Source organism: Conger conger, chromosome 12 (assembly GCF_963514075.1).
Source record: "Conger conger chromosome 12, fConCon1.1, whole genome shotgun sequence".
In the NCBI taxonomy this organism is placed as follows: Eukaryota; Metazoa; Chordata; class Actinopteri; order Anguilliformes; family Congridae; genus Conger; species Conger conger.
This window is the reverse complement of record NC_083771.1, coordinates 34,065,926-34,088,903: the sequence shown is the minus strand read 5'-3', so window position 1 is coordinate 34,088,903 and position 22,978 is coordinate 34,065,926. Positions and strand designations below refer to the sequence as shown.

Sequence of the window (22,978 nt, the reverse complement as noted above, 5' to 3'; positions counted from 1 at the left end):
ACAGTCGTTACCAAATCGTTAAATGTGGGTACCATAACGACGGAACGACAAGAAGCAGTGAACTGGAGCAGTGAACTGCAAGCAGAGGAACTCCTCCAGGGCCTGCCCCCGGGCTAGGAGCACACCTGCCAGTGCAGGCGAAGTAAGGATATAAACCCATAAACCAGGTAGGGAGAGGAGCTGCAAGGCATCAGCTGGAGTGCCAATCTAGAGAAATCTATATCTCCAACTTTCAAAGGGATGACCACACCCACTCCTTCACCCACATCTCTTGGCTTTTGCACTAGAATAACACTGCAACTACTTAGCACATACAGGCACACACACACACACACACATTTCGCCTCACAAGTAGTAAAACAGGCACCCAACCGATTTTAGGGGACATGGATTAGCCTGCATTCTTTCTCCCCTCATGTGGGAAAGGCCCCATGGGTAAAAGCTTGTCCTGATTGCATGACCCAGCACTTTTTCACACATCAAACTGAGGAATCATACCAACTGCCAAAAAAGAGACGCATTTTGTGAGTCCTTTGTATTCATTCCAACATTGTTATTGCTGATATTGATTGAGCTGTTGTCGTTATTTATGGGCTTATTTATGCAAGGAGTCCACAGGAGATCTGTCCTACATAACTGTCAAGATCACTCTCATTCAGGGAGGCAGGAGGTCCAAACTGACGCTTTGCCAAAGCATGACCTCGAATCTCTGCATAGCTCTACAGAGCATGTCACCACAAAGAGACATCATTAATATCTTACCTGGCAACGTGCCTGAATAACATTTTAGGTTCAGCAGGGGTTTCAATACACATGCTACACGGGGTGCATGCCTGTGTGTGTGTGTGTGTGTGTGTGTGTGTGTGTGTGTGTGTGTGTGTGTGTGTGTTTGTACAGAGAGAAGCTTTTAAAGCCATATGCACTAAAGAGCAAAGACAAGTCTGCTGACATTTCTCAAAGTAGCTTTGACCGTGCATGAAGTACACAACTTATCAAAAGGCAGCAATAATGGTTACAGATTAGGTGAACCGTCGCTTTAATCCACTGGCTCAATGGCTTGTACTGTCACCATTACTAAAAGGACTGGCTGAATCATGCAAATGCACATGTGAGCATTATTTATTTGTGCTCTTAAAATCAGTGTGATTTATTTCCTTTTTTCTGGAGCTGTCAGCACCTCTCTGTCAGTGTCTACTGCAAAGCCTCAGAGAAGAATGTAGAGCATTCTCATTCCAGAGACGTGATCTCCAGAGCTGGGCTGGGCCTGCTCGTGTGCTACAGACTAGCCAAGGGCACGGGGCCATAGTATATTTCGCACTGTCATCTGTACCGAGGTCAAACCTCGGAATCAAGAGTGGGGAGAAAGTCACATTCATATCTACTGTTTACTACAGCAAGTAGCAACATAGAAAAGTCCAATTCAACAGCTCAAGGTCTCAAGAGTTCTGTTTGTTTCATTTTAAAGCAGACTGTATACTGAACCGAGATTATTAATATGCATCTTTGCATCAAGGGGTGAAACAAAACTATTTAAACCAACATATTCCATAACTGCTTTTTAAAATGCCTTGATATTAACTGAGAGACCTGCCGATGGTCCCCTGTCTCACAGTTACACGGTCACAGTCACAGCCCCAATCACAGAAAAGTTTTACAAAATGCCTTTTCTTCGTTTGCTTTTGTGAGGCTTTTGTCAGCAAAAAGAAAGGTTGGAGAGAGAAAGAAAAAGAAAGAGATAGAGAAAGAAAAAAAGAAAGTGAGAGAGAAAGAATCTTATGTAATTATGAACAAAAGCTACAGGGGAAAAAGTACCACAATGCTATAAGGCAACATTGTTCTGAGTTCAAGGGAACAAAACAATCAAAGGCAATGAATTACAGCTGTGGCTCACATCTGTGTAGCACAGCCCTTTAAAGGGCCTAATATCAGATAAATAAATGGAGACCAAATATTAGAAGCATATGTCATATAAATACTAAAACTGATAACAAGGTGTCATGAATGAGAGAGCGGTCCTAAAGGCTGGTATGTCCCAGAGTTCGTTGCCCATTGTCACACAAATGTTTAACCACCTTTATTTTTTCCTCTTTTTTTTTTTTTGAGTGTCAAATGAATACTCGGAAAACCCAATGCAACACGCACCAGCAGAGAAGCTCAAGTAATTATAACGAACTGTTCTGCTCATATTCAATAGGGGACCTTTTGTTTGAAAAACAACCACAGCTGAGTCACCCTGCACCAAGGACACGGTTAAGACCTCAGTTCTTACACTGAGGGAGTTTCTCCATAAGTGTTTGAGTTCCCCCCAGCTGCACTCTCAGAAATGTATAAACCAGCGAAATGATAGTGGGGGGAAGGGGGTACTGGTGGTGAAAAAAAAACAGCTGAAAGAATGATCTACAAGGCTTTTGGGCTTTCGAAACACATCTTCCATTTCTAATGGAAATGAGTAATCCAATAATATCCAGGCTTTTAATCTATTAAAATCCAAGGACAGAGCAAATTCAATTTTAGCCCCATGGCTCTGGTCCAAAGCCATGAGGTGGAGCCTCTGGGTGGGCAGGGCTCTTGCCTCCTCTGTAGATCTATTTATTTTGATTTTGTTATTTTAATTTCCCTCACTGCTCTCGTTCGGACAGTCCCGCTCCAAGTGAGGCATGGCGTCCCGGGCCGCCATCTGCCAAAGACTAATGAAGACCAACACTGATGGCGGGCGGACGTTCCTCCTCAGGCCTAGGAGGAGGAGACGCCACGCTCCTCACAAAGAGGGTCTCAGGCTAATGTCTTGGTGAAATTAGACCACAACTTGCATAACACAAAAAAATAATAATAGTACCATAACTGCACCCCTTAGTACCATTCCATCTAAAACAGTTACTATACTGTAGCATAACCTGCATCTCCTATGCCTATATAGGACCTACAACTATATCACCAGTTGCTTTTGTCAAAAAATAATAATTTTCAATTTCCGAACAAATCGCAGTTTCAAATTCAAACTCCCCCAAAATCTTCTCTCTGGGATACACACTGCTCAAACGTGCACAGCATCAGCAATCGATGGAGATACTGTCCTTTCTGTCCTGTGTCTCATAATGGCTCAGCTAAGTGCTTTCGATCAACCTCTGTTATGAGGTCTCGTAAATGTCGTATACGAGGGGCATGGGAATAGACTCCCCCAATCCACTTTAGGAAAATATCTCTCCATCAAAGTAACAGTTTCTCAGTGCCGTTCTGTTACTCATCAGACCCAACAGATTTACCATGATCCTCCTTTAGGTCTTTTCCCACACCCCTAGTTTGCTATTTTATAGGTCATAATCAGAGGGTTTATATGAAAATTCATGAAGTCAATTACAGGACATGAGTCAAAATACCATACCTCTAAAATAAGTGACAATTCTAAGTTAATTACATAGCCGATGTGCCATTATTTCTTACTTTAGTGTGTTTAGTGTGCTTAAATATAACAGCTAATGATCTGTCTTTTAGTAAATGTACCATCACAGAAAGGTCTTTGAAACCTTGCAGTGAATTGACCTGTACCATCAGCTAGTTTTTGCAGTTATTTTTGGGGCTGTTTAAGTAGAACTGGACTGGACAAATTACTACAGAAAACCAGCCAATTCTCCTTTCACAACAAGATAAACACGCTCGCTTCAACACCCATAAGCACCCAAATAGACATGTGAATGAATTAGGCCAATTATGCTAAATTAGGCCAATTACTACTAAAAGAAGCAAGATTTCAACCTGCCTGACTTGGAAAAAAATATTTGGAAGCTGGTGCCAGGATATCATTAGTCATTAGAGAAAACCCCACACACATAAATGTCCGCAAGACGAAGTCTCGCAAATGTAAACGGTCCTAAGGCCGCGGGGCTTCTGAAGTGCGGTCCCTTTGCTGCTGGCAGTGCCGTTCCTCCCAGACGCACTGCTTAATGACAGCTTCCTGGTCTTGCAGGCCCACATCTCTGTGATGTCGCCCTTTCTGAGCACAGCTGATCATACATCTGCCTTCTGTTCTCCCAAGCTTGTCTCTAGAAGAAAGCTTCAACGCTGTCTAGTGTCTGCCGCTGGATGCAGCGCTTCTTCATTTGCTCTTCTTCATGCTCATTTGGACAGGGTGTATTGACTGGAGAGTCCTAAATACAATGCCTGGTAGACAAGCAGGATATCCCATTAGAAGGCCTCTTTGCCATAGGGCCATATGCTCTGTCTGAAATAGTGACTAGCATACAGGTAATGCACTAAGTGTTCTGTTTCAGCTTGTGAGAAATCCAAAGAACCCAGCACTTGTTTCTAATGAGCTGTTATTTTGATGGAGAGTATAACGCCGGCCATGGCTCCTTAATCACATTTACAGCACAGAACAGAGATGTGTCTGCCAGAGCCCGAACCAGCCGGCCAGTAATTAGGAACACAACGGCTAGTTGTTTACTGCACAACTCGCTTTTGGCACAGTCTGTCTGTTTTGAAGCTGCAAACCCACATAACACCTACAGTCCTCTGGCATCAGCAGCCAATCATCTCTATACACTGCTGCCTTGGACTCGAGCAGCCCTCACTCATGCCATCGTCTGTTCGCTTTCCTTTTCTAGACCCCCCCCCCCCCCCCCCCAAAAAAATAAAAAATAAAAAAACAAGTCTAAAACAAACCAGTTTCACAATGAATTAGGGCCATGTAAACAGGATTCAAACTCTGATCGCTTTGGAGGGCGTGTTACAGAAAGTTAATCAAACTAAATTCTGCTCTGTCGACTCCAATACACGGATCCTTTGTTCGGACTCAAAAGGCAGTTTTCAAGCTTCGGCAAACAGCAATCGGAGCTTTATAACAACTAGGGCCAGAGCTTTGGTGACATAAACATAACCAATTCTACGCGGACTCGACAGCATACCCTCAAAGTGTGTCAAAGGTAGGCTAAAATGTTGTAGTCACCATGAACCCTGCAGAGCACGTCACCTCACACGGTATCGGACCTAACGCAAGAAAACAGATCAATACTCTATGTTTACCACACATTAACATTCATATTTAAAGTCAACTATCTGCATGCCAAATATTACCCAATTTTACAGCAGGATCCCTATTCAAGCAGCGTAGTACTTTAGTACTTTACTTTACTTATAGGCCTGAGAGCCCTGCTGAAAATTCCATCTTAAACCAGCCTAAGCTGATCAAGATGGTTTTAAGCGGTGTTTTCAACACTTCTAGCTGGTTTTAGCTGGGTGACCAGCTGAGCATCCTATAGTTAACAAGTCCACCAGTTTAGCCACCAGCTTATTCTACCAGCTTTGACCAACAACAGACCAGTTATGACCAGCAAGCAGACCAGCTACAGTATGACCAACTAGAAGTGTCAAAAACACACCTTAAACCAGCTTTCCTATCTGAGCCGGTCTTCACTGGATTTGGATATGTTTGAATTCAAACCCACCACTGCCTATAACTGACCCTGGCTGCTACTGTGAGGTGCTAAATGCAGTAACAGAATGTGTTTGACATTGGCTACAGAGCAATCTCCAAGGAGCATTTTGAGACTTCCATCATGTGATAACCAAGGTAGCAAAAGTGCTGTCCACAGTTGCAACCTTTTAAAACAAGGCTGAAATCAAAGTAATTGCAGAAATAGCCTTCAATACTTCAGAACATATAGACAAAGAATAACCAGTGGAGTTAGCCAGCTTTAAAAAAAGCCTTTCAATATTCATTTTTATAGATCTGAAAATGCCCATTGGGTCAATAAGTTGAAATAGAACAGTGTGTCTGTATGGAGTGACTGCAGAATTTTCAGCGGACTGGTGATTAATGGCCTATAGGTTCAATGGAAAAATAAAAAAGAGAAAGAGGTATGGTTTTGTATTCAGCAAGTTAACAACAGGAGCTTACTTCAAGGCCAATCAACAGGATGAGTCTCCTATCCAGACATAACAAGTGGACCCAACTCCCAACAGGGGATATGCCCTGTTGCTAGGGTCTATGGCAAAACAGCTAAGCAATAATAAACCTGATTCCTGGTAATGACAGTGTTTTCACTAAAACACAGTTGCCGCCCATAAACTGCAGAATGTCCGGTATGCATAAAGCAGTACTTTTGCATGCACACAGATTTTTAGGACCTTAGGTGAAATATGTAAGCCGTAAACAGATGCACTGTATGTGTTCATGCTACATTCAGCGTCACACTCTGATGTCTAAGACAACAGAGTCACAGGAAGGAAGTCCACAGTGCCAAGGAAGTAAACAAAAAAAGGCACTACATATCACATCAGAAGTAGCATCATATAGTAGAGTTCTATCCCCTATCTCTACTCTACTAAGATATAATGGAGTTTTTTTTTTGTGACTGGGAAGCTCTGAAAATTATTTTAAAAAACCTCCACCCAGGCACTGGCCAATAAACAAGACAATCAATCTGAATTAACCTAATAGGTCTTGAGAGGAGATTATTATACAGGGCAAGAACTACTAAATAAGCACTTGGGAAGTGTATGTAGAATTACATTTGTTATTTTGCTGATGGAGCTGTTATTTAGCATACACATTTCAATTTAAACATGTACAGTCTTATACCAGCATCAAGGAATACAAATTGCAAAATTATAGACAATATATGGTTTCTGCTAACTAACACTTGCATTTTAAGCAAGGATATCGCCACAGTTGGATCAACCAATTGGGAAAGGGACATCTGTGACATGTGATGTCACTGCTGTAGTATGTAAGGACAGGATTGCCAAACTCACCTGGTAATAAGAACAGCGTTATCGTGGTGAGCAATTCCATTCTCTGGAATGCTGTTCCCATCTCCCTGGTGTGACAGAATGGACTTTTGCCACTTGCAGAAGCTATCCAGTGACTTATCTGCATGGTGGTTAATCTCCAGGTTTGGCTGAAACAGAAGACCCACCCCACACACACAGGGGAAAAGAGCTGAGTATCACTGTCACTAAAAACACATTTCAGAGTGTCCCATGACCCATTTGAAATGTGGGGTTTACCCCACACAGGAGATTAACTGCCAACGACTGGTCACAAGTCCAGGGCCCTGAACATTACATAACACCAGCATCATTCGCCAAGTGCAAGTAGGTCACTATCCATAAACACTATAGCACTGCCAGCCTGCACCTGTAAATATGTGTTATTATTTTCTGTCAACATTTTACATTAACAGCAGTACTTTGTGATGTCCATGTCAGCCTAAGCAACACTGAGAAACATCATAGAAAAACAATGCAAATGCATACCGCGGTGTGCACAAGAACATGTCCCCCAACTTCCACACACACACACACACACACACACAGATAAAATTGGACACATAAATTAAACTAATTAACCAGCAATCACAACAGATGACATGATTTGGCAAAGTTTGGACACACCTGGGGCGGGGTCCTAGCGGTGTTTCCTCGACTAACATGGGTGATTCAAATAAACAGGCTACTATCGGCAACCAAATTGGGAGAAAATAGGGAAAAAATCTGAATTCAAAACAAATTTGGACACACTGTGATTTTTAGGATTTTTCCAATTAATGTTTTATTCTCTCTTGTTTGTCATCAAACAATTCACATGTGGTCAAACTGCAGATTCCCAGCTTTTATTAAAGAGTATTTTTATACATTTTGGTTTCACCATGTCAAAAGCTGAGAATCTGGACTTTGGCCACATGTGAATGGTGCCACATGAGAATTGTGTCCAAACTTTTGACTGGTACTGTATATTCCACATACTTGAGTGATAACAATCAGAACACAAAGGGCTCTATCTATAATGGAAACTCAAGAATATAAATCTTTGCTAGCTCCCATCTTGTGAAAAAATGACATGTATGAAAAAAAAGATAAAAAAGTTTGTGCCTCTGTTTTCTCCATTAGATTAAAAAAATGAAATCCAGAAGCAACGCTTCCCTCAGGAGTGGCGTCTGAGCACATCTCTATTTGAGCCTCTTTCATCTTTAGTGGTGGTAGTCATATGGTAAGATGCTTCCCTCCACCACATCCATGCCAATCACATAAAATAGTGACAGCCCTCATATGGCGAGTCCTTCAGCTTCTTAAAATAGGCTTTCCTGCTATTTCTTTTTAATGGTGCCATGGCCTGTGTGCTCTCTCTCTCTCTCTCTCTCTCTCTCTCTCTCTCTCTCTCTCTCTCTCACTTCCTCTCTCTCTCTCAATCACTCTCTCTCTCTTTCTTTCTGTCTCTTCTCTCAGCAAAGCCCATGTCTATGGAGCACACCATTCCTCCCAGACCGATTATCAGGTCAGACAGTATAGGGGTCAGGGGGCTTTGGGAGGGTGTGGCGTACACACAGGAGGGATGTAGGTCAATGGTGCCGTGGTTGGTGAGCTTTGGCCAACAGCTGAGAACAACGTCCCTCTGTGTCTCAGGGTGTGCACCCTACATACTACATTACGCATGTGGGTGCGTTGGGGAAAAACAAACACACACACACACACACACACACACACACATACATACACACACTATGGTCTACAAAAACATGGGTAAAAAGAGCACAACCTGGAACAGCAGATGCTGAACCTAAATGTTTTCCTCTGCTGCACACATTGAAACTAACAGGATCTTCATTTTTATATCTCATGCAATTAAAAGTGCAACATTCGAGGAGCACATATCGCAGTGAGACAGCACTGCAAACAATTGAACAGGTCAGCTAACATTTAAGACTGAAATGGTACTCTCCATGTGCGAGTACAGTAACTAATAACAAAAATGAAATTTATGTCTTAGAAAAAAGATCGGAAGTAAGATACATGAGAAAACTTTAGCGATTGAAAGCATTCTCACCTGGTCTTCTGTCAGAACGATCAGCCGTGTTACAATAATGTTCACAACGTTTCCTAGACTGGCATCCCGGTACAGTTTGGCAACCTGACCTCCAGAAAAGAAAAAAAGACAGAAAGTCAGACAAATTGTGTCACTGTGTCAACACCGCAAAGTTTACCCAACACCTAAACACAGACACGCTAACCGCATTCTAGGTTCATGCTAAGTTCACAGCAACTGTAAGACCAGTTATAAACCTATAAGTTACCTATAAAGAAGAGGTTTGAGAATTTGGCGATTTTATTAGAATATATGTTCATAGCAAGGAAAGTCCAGGTTCAAAAACATTACAAAAGGTTTTCATGGTGAACTTAAGTAACTGCCATTATCCCACCAGCACTCTTTTTCTTTGCTGAGAACAAAACTAAGGCGAGAGGGGGCCCTTTTCATTGTTATAAAGTGAAAAGATTGTGAGTTCTTCAACCACAAACGGATTTTTTTTTCCCCCCTTGCGGCAAAATCAATGGAGTCTTGTAAAACGCTATAAAGGTAGAATAAAGACACTTGACTAAAATCACATTTACTACTTTCACGGTGGTACTATTTGAGAGCTATTTAAATACACCTCCAGCTGTTTTGTGCTGTAGGGGTGGGGGTGAGTTGGGTGGCAGCGGTGGTGAGGGGGTTAGACACAGAAAAGTGGGATCAAACTTACAATATTCATCACAGACAGGATGTAGTGCTCGATGTCCTTGCGTCCATGGTACCCCACCATCATTTTGTCAGCTACCACTAGGGTCTCCACAAAACGCTCTGAACTGACCGATCGTTTATGCCGGTGGGCACTGTTTGTACTGCTATTAATTGGGGAAGGGGCTGGGGGAGCTGAGGCAAGACTGCTCAGCCAGCGGGGCGTTCCACTTCTTGTGAGGTCTGTAAAGAGATGGGGTGGGGTGGTGTGAAGTGGGGTGCAGGGGGGGGGGTAAAGAGAGAATGAGAGACTTTAGCTGGGGTCACCAGTGAACATTATGAAATGTTCTCTTACTGTTTACAGCAACAACCAAGTTTTAAACATCCTGCCATTAAAGCATTATGCAGTAATGTGCAGCGATTGGATCAGGCTAATAACGTGACTTTAAAAAATATTCCCTTAGAGCCCACAGAGTGCCTTTCAACTGTGGACCAGTTCAGGCACATCCGAATTTAGGGCATTCATGGTTCTACCACCATGGTTATGTTACGAAAATAGAGCAATCAGAATGCTGTTGTGATGGAAACCAAACTCTTGTGATTGGTTCATATGAGCTAGTTTATACAAGCTGAGTGAGGAACGTCATCAAAAGGACAGGACAGGTGAGGAACGTCATCAAAAGTTGTAAAATATTTGCATGTGTGGCATTAAATGGCATTCACTCTTGCACCAACATTGTGCTAAATTTTGTCAAAACTTTGTAATGCCTTTGTGTGAATAAACCAGGCAGAGGTAATGAAAAAGTATTGGTTGCTTGATCTAACAAGCAACTAATGCTAATTTTTTTACAGTGTGCTTTACAGAGAAGCCCATTTAAACACTTCTGCACGTCAGGCATTTACCAACACTATCCCTTTGAACCTAGCAGCTGAAGGCCTGTGTGTTTGAGGCTGATGCGCTGGGAAAAGCCACAAGCAGATACTAGTTGCAACATGTTGGCTTCTTGGCAATGGCAGCCTTGGCTGTAACTAATAACAACCTAATAAGAACACACCAGCTCAACAACATAAATCTAGGCATTTGTCTTCTCTCAAACTCTGTCAAGCATTTTAGAGTTACTGGAGGAGCAGTTTTCGCCCCAACACTGTTCCTGCCGAAACTCTGGATAAAACTGATCTCTTTAGATAATGCAACTTTAATGAAGAGTACACGCAGGCATTGCATATACGTATAGACTAGAATTTTCATATATGTTATTGCCAATGATAAAAGTAAGGTTTTAAGATACCAGTGTGAGCAAATGTGAGATTTTGGCTGGGAATGAAGTGCATTTTCCTTGACCGCTATGTGTAGCCATTCCTTTATGTGAGTGAACAAAGTGGCCAAGATGGGGGTTCACCAACCTGAAACACCACAGCTGACCTCCTCTTCCCTGTGCTCTTGGGGCCGGGGAATGGAAGACTTTTTATAAATAACATGTGGCTGGCCTTCTTCAAGGTTTATATCACTGGAATTTGTGGAGGATATATTCTTTAATGGCTCAATTAAATACTGTTCTTCTTCTGTTGTAATAACACCATGCTTGTTGAAAAACAAGAACATTGAGAAAACAGGTTATGGAGAATCGAGCAAAAAAGAAGCACAACATTTGGATATCTATGGATATATTGCAGAGCTGGGAGAAAAACCCTATTCCATAGCGGTTTGAGCAATGCCAGGTTGTACTTACAGCATGCAGATGCTTAGAAGCGAGATCTTGGTCATTTATGGCAGTTCCAACAATGCTTGTGCAATGGTACTTATACAGGTCCATTATTAATATTGGTTATTATATTTTCCCTTGCAGAAGCATGCATAAAAACCTGTCATAGCACATACTGCCATGCACTAGAAGCGTAAACTCCCGCCCCAGTACATTCTATTCCAAGTTTTTCACTCTTTGTTTTATGAGGTAGATTAAAAGGTTTAACATTGGTTTTTAATGCACTGTACCAAATTAGATTTGTATCTGATCTTAGTTTAATAAAACTGTTGAAACAAATCATTATTTTATTTGTCATTCTCATAAGCAGAGTGCATTGTGATGTAATCTCTTCCACAATTGGAGAGATTCAAAAAAGCCAATCTGCACCTGTGAAACCAGTGCAACTTTCAGCCATTCCAAGCTATACGAATCATGTGGCATCACCTATAATTTCAGTCTATAAAATATAAAACACTCCAGTAATGTAATACATAAATCATGTTAAACCAATCAATTATACAGAGAACAACCCCATAATTGCTGGGATCCAGACCAAACTACACAATCCTGTGCCCTCCCGTCTTCACATAAACCGTAAAAGTAACTCAGAATGCGTTTATAAAAACACTGGCACGTTCGCCGGGTTTGTAGAACTGCTATGGAGCCAATTAAAATCTCTGACAATTACAAACAAGTGCATGAGGAAAACAAAGGTTCGCTTGACAACATGCATACAGTTCACAATGCAAACATTTAAAATGGTTTGGCAGTGGGGATGAGATTGGACCATTTCATGCATTTCAATGCATGTTTTCCACTTCTGTTTTTTATGAGAAATGACTGAAGTTCAGTCGATTGAACTCAACCTGAAATTATACTTCACCATTTGGTGCCAATGCTTTTGCAATAGGAGAAATCACAGCGCTAACACACAATGGTTTTTATCTCCAGATTAATGTATTTGGCAAAAGAGCAACAGAGGGCTTTTTCCCTTCATATAAAGTAACAAAAGTAAGGCAAAGCAGAGTTTAATAGATAGGTAGAATTCTCTAGTTAATATGGAGGAGCTGGCCCGTCAGTCTGTCTCAGTGTACACCTGGATATATGCCTTACCATTAATAATTAGCCACTTTGTTAATGTTTTATGTCAGCATAGTATTCCCTTAAGAGTGGAATGTGCCTCTCTATCACTTTTATTTCCCAAGGGAATACTTTGTGTTGGAGGTCTGGAGCACAATGAGTGGAAGGTGTGTGACTAAAGCATAAAATATCTGTGCAGCCTTTATATTTTGACATTGAAACAAAGGGTAAAAATAGTAATCGGAAAATACTTACTCAATCTGTTACAGCAGACAAAAGTTATGTATAACAGATTCCAAATGTATTTAAAGATGCAAAAGTGAATGTGAAATGCTGGATGTTTTCATTGCAAATAACAACCAGAGGAAATGCCAAAATTAGATGTTAAACCAAGCTGTGTAAATATTGATATATTAACATAAAATACTGAGAACCATAATGTGCCACTCACTCTCTAACCAGTGTGTCAGTCTGTACCCATTTGTGTGCGTGCGTGTTTGTGTGTGTGCGTGTGTGCGTGCATGTGTGTGTGTGTGTGTGCGTGCGTGTGCGTGTGCGTGTGTGTGTGTGTGTGAGCGTAATGCTGTGCTCAACAGAACAGGGCAAGCAGCATTAATGCCAGCACAGCCATCCACCCTGTTGCTCCATATTACTGACGGAAGTATGCAAATTAGCCATGTGTCACCAGGGGAAAGCTTCTAGCATATCTGCTCATAGAGTCGGCAGCGACTGCATATTCCATGTCCACCAGAAAGCCTAATACATCCCATGATATTTTCAAATTCACTACTAAAGTGATCGTACCTGTTCTTCCGGTAATATAAATATAATGGAAATCTGGAAATAAAATACAGCAGTGACAAATATGACACTCTACTCACCAAGCCCTTGCAGTTGCTCAACGCCACTTTCGTGGTGCTGTATTGGTCCTGCAGAAATCCAACATAATGGCAGTTATCAACAAAGTCATGCCGCCATTCCGGGCCATCTTTCCCCCAGTATTCTACAGTAAAATGTTTTGACACCAAGTGGGGATTCGGGGTCAGGTTTAAGTGAAAATGCCTTCCGTAGGCCGACAGCTGGTAGAACAGCCTGGAATCGGACGGGTCCAGTCCCCTCCTCCGCCGCGCTGGCCGATGGTGTTTCACAGTGTAGCTCAGGAACTCGCCATTTTCCTTCACCCTTACCGGGACTGTCAACTGGTAGTGTTCAAGGTAGGACAGGAACTCCTCTTTTTCAGGAAGCATCAGCCCAGGGTGAGGGTGTTGGGGGAGGGGGGAGAAAGAATATGTGTAAGGCAAAGTGAGGGCGAAATGGGAGGGGGGGGGGCAAGTGGTAATTTTTGCTGATTACAGATAACATCAAACTTCCAAACTTGTTGCTTCCCAACTTGACGCCCAGGGCACAGAGGCTGGAATTCATTCCTCAAGTAATGCACACTCAGGTAAAGAGGAGGGATCAAACCCGATTTGACATAAGCCTCAATTCTAACAGCTTACCCATTTCTCCTTTTGATTTAGCATAAGTATAAATCTAATGCCATGTAATTACCAACTGTATGAAAGACAGCCTTGTCTACTTTGATTTACATAGCTTACATTTACCTACTAAACATGAAAACAGCCCTGTATTTACTGAAATTGATGTGAAGTACCTTCCTCAAGAATAGAATGACACAGTTCAATCTCCCCAGGAATCTAACCTGTAGCCTTCTGGATAGAAGCCCAGTTTGTTTAAGCACAATATCGAATGGTTACCCCATGTAACATAAGAAATTGGTCAGTGTCTTCAACAATGTTAGGATAATGTTGAGATAAAAGGCAGCTTTTCTGATTCCACAGGAACTTTTAGTTCAGTCTTCATTTGATAACTTTATTCGAAGAAGCTGCTTATATCATGCCAAAGGAGAGAATCTGGTCTACACTTTAAAGTGTTCTCAAAACTGAGGCAGCAGGAGAGAGCTCTCCAATGATCTTGAGTCATAAATCATCTGTCTCCTATTACCTGGCACACATATCCATTATTTATCAAGAACCATGTCATCTGCAGAATCAACACCTTTAAATGGAGTATTTAAGTGTCCCTGGATAAGGGGGTCTATAGAGTTATAGAATCAACAATGACTTAATCAATTAATTCAGATAAATATTGTCATGTTGTCATACTCATCATCATAGTCATACCTCTAGGGCTTGGAGAACAAAGAGCAAAATGTATTTTCATGAGAAAACTAAACAGCCAAAAATCTACATGTCAGATTAAGTCTCATCTCAGCCATTAATGCAGAGGAATTCATACGTGGTCAGTCTGTATTTGGGTCTGGCAATTTTGTGAAATTTATATAGACAGACTTTGGTTTGATATTGGCCAAGCCCAGACTCCACCCTTGCGGAGATCATGCAATCAGGCTGCCCGTATGGAACACAAGAGGAAGAAGCTGGACCCTTGCTCTTGATAAGACCACTCAGTTTTCTTGAAAGAAAGGTGAGTCGTGTTTTATAAAAACTAATGAAACTAAAGGTGACTACTAGTTCATCTTAACCTTCCTTTGTTGAACACAAACACCATATCTTAGTGAGCTTTCTTAGCAATAGTGGTGAAGGCTACCACTTCTCAACTGTTGCCATTACATCCATCCCCCTCCCCCAAACGTCCACATAAGGGTAACTGCCCAAAACATCAAGTGTAAGAGTCTCCTGCCAGACTATGTCTGTTAAACAGAACATTGCAGAAATAGCCTACCTTGGGAATTGTGCGAAAGTCTGTTGAGGCTTTGAAATTCAGAAGCAGCCATAACTAGGCTCAATATCCAAGTCAGCGTCTTCCACAAAATTTCCATAATTTAAAAAGATCTAACATGGGGTGGGGGGAGGGGGTTGGGAGGGGGGCTACAGTCGGGCTAAAAAGATTTGCTCAATCCAGTATCGCACCATAACAAGTCCATGGTTTACGTCCGTGATGCTGTCAGACTTCTGAAAGTGTTGATCCAGATTTAAAATTTATGCTGACAGTGGGCCCTTCCAAGTCTCTACATGAATTTGCTTCTGTTTCCTCCATGTGAGACACAAGAATCCATTGGTTGATTACTTCAAGTAATTCCAAAGCAGCAGATCTATACTGGAGGTCTGTCTTGAACTATCCATCGGTGTACCTGAAAATAAATAGATTATTTTATGCTGTACAAAACTGAATCTAGCAGCACAAACATTTTATTCTTGATGAGATTTTCAATGGCAAATTAAAATAATATAAATTCCAGGATACGTAGGCTATATTATAAATTGTATATTTGGAGCTGCTTCTCTAATTCTCTAAGTTCTCTGTATCCTTGCAACAATTATTTTGAACTGTTGAGATGCATTACCCACTTCTGAGCTGGCTCTGCTGAACAGGGGTAAGAGACTCTGATTTAGGAGTTCTTCAACGCGATTAAAGCCGCTGCCTCGGGACAACCTCCGCGAGTTTCAAGCGCTAGTCAAAACAACAAATTGATTAACTTAAAAAGAGCTCCTGCAACCATTTCCGCAAGCGCCTGCAGTCCGTGCAGCATGTGGCGTTCACTAAGAGATCATCTTACTCACATGCTAATACAAAGTATAAGACTGAAAATTGTTTCTTTTTCTTGGGAGTGGGCATTCGAAACGTTCATCTGAAATTATTTTGTTGGGAATAGCAACCGATATGATTCGGAAAAATCGCCTCTCACTTGAAAAGCTGTAATTGGTTAATGTGAATTCTTGCTACTCAATGACGTGATCTAGCACTAGCCTACTTGTTCGTGGTTTTGATCGAGATATAGCTTATACTGGATGCAATTGCATGGGAAAAGCATTCACATTCTTAATTGACTGACAGACCTACAGTAGCCACGGTTACTTGTACAACGGCAACCTGTAGTCCAAACGTTGTGGAAGCGGTACCGCCGCAATCTACACTTATTAAGAAACCGACAACCACTGGTTGTCAACCACAAATGCGTGTGCTTTCACATGCACAAGCAATTGGAAATTGAGTCATTTCAAATACAACAATGCATGTTCAATCACGGTGCATTGCTTACATATGACATTGGCTATATTGCGATAGAACAAGAGAAAGCAAGATATTAATCTAAAGAAATTAAGTAAATTACTGTAGCACGACATGAATCATGAAATAATGTTAATTTACATCGGCACAATTAACGTAGCCTACCTAATATTATTTGTTTTACCAGCAATAGCGCGCCAACGGGAGACATTGGCTCGTGCGGACAGGAAATGTATAGTACCGGTATTTCAGCACATGCCATTAAACCCGACATAAAAGTTGCCTAAGATTTGTACTTTCGGAGAAGAGACGACTTATCGGAGTGACAATTAATTAATGCTGCTTTGAAGATATTGTTTCCTTATGGTAAAACAAATAAAACGCACAATACACACTGACTCCTATGTTGACGGCAGAATTCATATCGTGCAAAAAACAGGCAGAATCTTTTGCTGGGTTTTCTTTATTTAAAGTTAACATCACGCAGCCCAGCTCCAGAGTCCAGACAGCAGCGCTAAGTCTATTTGGCTAAAACGCGTGTGACCCAGACAGTTGGCAACTGGCCCGAATCCATTACCACCGGCTGCTAAAATAAAAGCAAGCATCTCTTCGCTAAAAATAAGTATTTCGAGATGCACCACTGCTGCTCATAGTTGACATCAAAGAACACATTTGAAGAGCGGAATGCATAGGCTACTAACTATTGTCTAGTTATTTTTCAATATGTTTTGGGCTTAAAAAAGAAAAAGAAAAAAAGAAAACAGAAACGATAAAGCACATTTAAATACTGTTAACACCGTTATTGGTATAATTAAACTTTCCCCATGCGATGTTAACGCCTGAGATATTCAAGTCACGAACTGAGAATCTGAATGTGCAACTTGTTTCACCGGTAACAAGTTCCCTTGGCTTATTCGAATCTTCACCTGAGTGCTTCTTTGAATGGGGTCATTTCGGAACTAACCTTAGCACCAACATTTATACGGCTACCTTTCAGTGCCATAGCATTTTGCAGTCACTGATAAATAATTACATGAGTAAACATTTTTAACTAAACCCTACATCGCTAGACATCTTAAAATTTGAGCAATGCAACCTATTGCAAAGACAGCCGTAAGCTGCCTAAACAACAATAAGATCTAACTAAAGAAGTAACTATCATTTTTCTTACAATTTTCTGTCAAGTTATAAATATATACGTCACAATAAATACCTAAGCTTCAACATTGGTTCACTTAGTAGTGTTTATTTTTAGGTCTTACTATGTATACACGCTATAGCCTACTATAGGCTGAATCAGCTTCGTAAAGTTGCAGGGAAATGCATAATTTCGCCACGCTACTGTCGCGTTAACAGATTGCACGAATGGATAGTTACCGTCTTCATCTTCATTGTAAGAGGCAATACCTACAGTTGAAAATACAGACAATAGAATTCGTCTGCATTGAAGTTCCGTGATCACTTCTTCTGACCCTTTTCCTTTCGCTTTAAACACTTCACTGTGATTTTCATGCCGAAAAGGCAAGTAGTTCTTCTCCTTTAAAAGAAAAAAAGAGATATGCGAAGCTTCACAGAATCAACTGACTCGGCAGAAAAATCATATTCCATCAATTCATTTACTCAGAAGAAAGAAAAGCAAGCTGTTTTATTTGTTTGTATTACTCTCTTTAAACGATTATTGATGGTCCCGTTTGTGTGTTTGCTTGTTTGGCTTAAACACGTAAGCACCTATTTTCTGCAAAAATTATACCAAATTACTTTAAAGCAGTGCATGCAGGAGAAAGTTGAGTTGAAGTAGCCCCCTTTATTACAGTACCCGGCCTGTAGCCAAGTTCCGAGCCGCTTAGAATTGGCAGTCTAGGCTGGGAGGTTCGACTGACGTCATGCAGATGTGCCTAGTAACCATCAGCTGTGCGCATGTACCGATGTAGTATCGCGTGAAGGGGGAGGGGGGTCCAGGGGTACAAGTAGGGTACAATCTTTATTCTCCGAGTGTTTCAGTGGATGCAGTATCGTCATGAATATAATTTTGGTTCACTCCTGACCTCGTTGTAACAGACATGTTTGATTTGTGGAAACCATTTCTTTAATTGTAGCTTACCTGTATCATGGAAAGAAAGCTACCCACTTTTTACGCAGGGTAAACATTAGAGGATGGTATTCTAACTATTAGCTAGGGATATTCATTAGAGGAATTTTGCCAGGTAGTGAGATGTGCATGCCAGTAGTTTGCTAAGCTTATTTATACTAGCCGGCGCGTATTCTTTATTGAAATAGAAAATAACAATCGTATTAGCTACTTGTCCTGTGCTATGCCCCTAAATGATAGTGAGATCATCACTGGTTACTGATTTGCAACACATATATCGGCTAGCAATGAATAAATGCCTAAGGAAAGCATGCTAAGATAAAAAGGTAGAAGCCTATTGTTTCATTTTCTCTCGCCCCGACTAAGGGCGCATAGTAGCCCTTAGGGTGAAAGTTGAGTGAGAGCGTCAGTCACAAGATAAGAGGCGGTGATGAAGCAAATATAAATAAACAGGCAAAATAAATACATTTAAAACAAAGAATCAGCACGCGGGATTTATGCCGCTTTGATTGCTGACCCTCCAAACCTACCATCATATTCTCTGACATTTGTAGTCTATGAAGTTGTCATTCCAATACACTGTGCCTTTGACTATTATCTGCATGAACTTAGCATGAATTGTGATATCCTCAGTCTGCGGACACAAGTCGAATATGTTGTTGTGAAGGTCAATACCGTACTGATGAGACAATCATGATGCTGCTTTGCACTTAAAAGTATTTCAGCACTGTGCGATCTCGGAGTGGCGTAAGGGTTCGCACAATGAGAAGAAATAGATTTTCATGGATTATCTCTTTGCCTGTTGCGACATCGTGTGGCTAATTTAAAAACATTCATCAAATTATAGGAAAAGACTAATGCCTGGCATCTTGGCCAGGTGTGATTGTGCAACTTAACACTTTACATATGTTGCAAAATGAAGTTTATGTCAATAATTGTATTAATTTTAAGTTTACAGTATTTTATGCATATTTAAGGGTACAATAATCCTGAACCTGACTGTATAACCAAAAAAGGATGCAAAGCCTCCTCCAAGACAACGTTTCTAGGGATGTGATGCTTTTAGTTGATGATGACAACAGCATCTCGTCACATATCAACAGCCCCTGCTGGTCAACTGGGCACCAGCCCATGAAGTGATTTCCACCAGCTCAGGCCTTTGTGAGCCCAACCTGCCAACTGGGGTATGACCAGAAGTGGTGGCTGATATCACAACTGGGATAAGTGCATGATTGCTGTACTTGAAAAACAGATGTTAATAGAGGTTAACGTGACAACGATTCTTCATTCCAACTTGGGAAGAAATGGGGCGAAATTTTGAATGAAGGACAAATAAAACTTGTACTCCTAGCAAACAATCTAGGTAAATTTATGCAATACCTGGTTTGATACCTGACTTTCTCTGACATGTACAGGAAGGTGATTTTACAAACCCTAAGTTAGTGACACCCGAGTGTTACAACTAGCTAATGGCAGCTAATGTTTAACCTGAGCCTTATGTTTAGCTTATGCTTGCCAGACCCAGTTAAATCCACAAATGGATAGCTAGCCAGCTACACCGATATGCAGACAGAAACATATACAATAAAACATCTCTGCTTGGTGATTGACCTTGCCTCGACTGGCGTTGTCAGTAACATGTTTCAAGGAAAAAATCCTGAAACAAAGTTTAAATGAATTGGAGTATATGAGCACATGTAGGCCAAATCAGCTTATTTAATCAGCTTAATGTACTGCATTTGCAATTGCCCTATTTCATGCATGTAAAGTTGAACAGCCAGAATCAACTAAAATAAAGACTGTGTAATATCTCAAGCCATATGTGGAAATTGATTACATACCAAGTAACAGCCTTAATAAGGCAGCATAAATCAATCCACAACATCCTACAAACAAAGTCTTTTCTTGTGCATTTGACCTTTGAAACAGTACAATAGGCTTGGTGAACACCTTTGTAAATAAGACAGTTGGGGCTTTGACATTTACATGTCATATAATGTGACTACAAGTCTAGAACTATCCTTTCATGTGGCATTTGAGATGCATTGTACATTACTAAAGGTATGTGTGCACAAAGAAACAATCATTTTTAACTGTTCCTATAAAGAAACATTGAAAAAACAAAAATAAGGCTGGGGAATTTGAGTTGTGAACTATAATAAAATCCTGGATTCAACCAACATTTCTAATTAATTTCTATATATATAAACAATACTTCTCTTAATACAAATGCATTTTTACGTAGTTTTGATGACTGGTGAATTCCTGAAACTATGTTTGTGAGGGAAAAAAGGAACATTTTTGACAACATGTCAAAGTTAACTCTGCAGTGGCAATGAACATACCGTACAGAACAGCACATTCACTGTTAAAGTCAGTGGAGTAAACATGACATCTGTATTCTTTGCTATGAAACTAAAGCTTGGCTCAATGAAAAAAATATAAAAATGGGGATAAAGAAAATGTTATCTGTTCCTTGTCAAGAGCAAAAGCAAATATCTAGAAACAAAGGATAAAACAATCTGAAGCATTAAAGAAACCATGTGACTGCATAAAATTGAAAGGATGGTTACTTATTGATTTTATCTCATTGACGAGAGTGAAGCAGCCTTGTTTTAGAACTGTTTATTTAATCTGAGATTTTCAGGAAACGCAGGGGTATGTTGAGTTACATGTCATTCCATTTTGCACCCTGGTGATCAGTTAGTAAGATAAAAAGTGTGGAGTAGTAACAGAAAAATGTGAATGCAGTTGTTGCATCCTGATGATATTGTTAGCCGTTATTTTTCATTTTGTTACAATAATGCCATGCAATCTATTCTCCTCTGCAGGAAGACTTCTGTGTAATATTTTTTCCAATTCAATCCATATCGAGCAAAAGTTACTTCACTTGCATCATTTAGGAGTGTTTTGATTGATGTATCAGTCTCTTATTTGAGGCATGATGTTTCAGTTCAGAACAGAATGCCTCAACTAAGTTTGTGTTATGTTCCTGGATTCTGTCTGTCTGATTATATTGCCTGATTATATGTCTGTTTCCTGACCTATGTCTGATATCATGATCATTGATTATCTCTTTTGTAGCTCTGCTTTAGTGTTTATTGTCAGTCTTGATTTATTTTGTGTATTTTGTTATTTTCCCTATTTACATTACTTCTGTTCATGTCTGATTTCATTACATTCATAGGTTCACTGTCTGATCCTCATTCTGTGCCAAGTTCCAAGGACACCAGTTTGTAGTGAGATTCTTGAGACACCCTTCTGCCTGATTACGAGTTGCCTTGCCCTTCTGCTTTGTTTGCCTTTCTTGTCTTTGACTTTTGCTGCGTCCAGTGATTATTCTCCTGTCTGCTCCTTTTGTACTTTTGCTCATCGGATTTTTGGCTACGACTTCTGCTTGTGTTTTTTACCATTCTTCGGCATCTCATTTTGGCACTGTCTGAACCTCTGATACCTGGCTACGAACTTACGATTTTTGCTCATCCCTGTGGTTTGCATCTAGTTCCTTTCCCGGTCATAACAGTTTGTGTTCTGTCACTTTACTGCAGGGGTCTCCAATCTTATCCTAAAAGGGCCGGCGTGGGTGCAGGTTTTTGTTTTAACCCAGCAGTAACACACCTGATTATACTAATTAACTAATCGTGGTCTTTAATCAAGACCTAGATGAGTAGAATCAGCTGTCTTAGTCCTGTGCTAAAACAACAACCTGCACACACACCGGCCCTTTCTGGATAAGATTGGAGACCCCTGCTTTACTGTGATAGTTCTTTAGTTTCAATTCTCAAACTGTAGTTTCCCTAATGCTAAATGATATTATCTTGGGGAGCATGAATGTTATTTTTCATTTCTTGGGTGTGCCCAGTCTATGGAGAAATATGGAAGTTTTTACTGTGTTAATTAATCTGCAGAGATTTATGTAAATTTTCGTAATTTCTTATTTGTAATCTCTTTGGTACAGGTGGATAACTCTTCCCTTACTCATTGTATACAATCACAGCATACACTCACTGAGCACTTTATTAGGTAGACCTGTACACCAGATTGTTAATGCAAATATTTAATCAGCCAATCATGTGGCAGCAACCAATGGTCATGGTCTAGAGATTTAGCTATTTTTCAGACCAAATGTCAGAATGGGGAAGAAATGTGATCTAAGTGACTTTAACAGTGGAATGATTGTTGGTGCCAGATAGGGAGGTTTGCATATCTGCTGATCTCCTGGCATTTTCAGGCACAACAGTCTCCAGAGTTTGCAGAGAGTGCTGTGAAAAACAAAAAAACATCCAGTGAGCAGCAGTTCTGTGGTCTAAAAAAGAAGTCTAATAAATACCTAGTAATGTACTCACTGAGTGTATAGACTTATGTGCAGTCCATGCATTATGCTATCAAATTCATAAAGACAAAATTATTAACCACAGATCTGCTCATAGACCCATGTAAACCAGGAGCAGAGCAAAGAGACCAGCAGTAAGTGGATACCTCGCCCAAATGATGGGTGGAGCACTGATGGGATTACAGTGTAAACACATCCATAGTTTGTGTTCT

At 40.7% G+C, this 22,978-nt stretch overlaps 1 protein-coding gene across 2 annotated transcripts in view; it reads right to left on the bottom strand.

Annotated features, from left to right (window-relative positions):
• The window catches only part of adamts6 (ADAM metallopeptidase with thrombospondin type 1 motif, 6), a 70,253-nt gene extending 55,071 nt beyond the window's left edge, over positions 1-15,182 (bottom strand). For both annotated transcript variants that reach the window (XM_061262759.1, XM_061262760.1), the window contains exons 1-6: positions 15,058-15,182; positions 13,197-13,546; positions 10,895-11,072; positions 9,516-9,733; positions 8,822-8,905; positions 6,751-6,896 (exon numbers count right to left, since the gene is read on the bottom strand). In XM_061262759.1, coding sequence (XP_061118743.1) covers positions 6,751-6,896; positions 8,822-8,905; positions 9,516-9,733; positions 10,895-11,072; positions 13,197-13,546; positions 15,058-15,154 — 1,073 coding nt within the window. In that variant the 5' untranslated portion in view covers positions 15,155-15,182. The remainder of the gene's footprint in view (positions 1-6,750; positions 6,897-8,821; positions 8,906-9,515; positions 9,734-10,894; positions 11,073-13,196; positions 13,547-15,057) is intronic.
• Between the last annotated feature and the right edge of the window lie 7,796 nt (positions 15,183-22,978).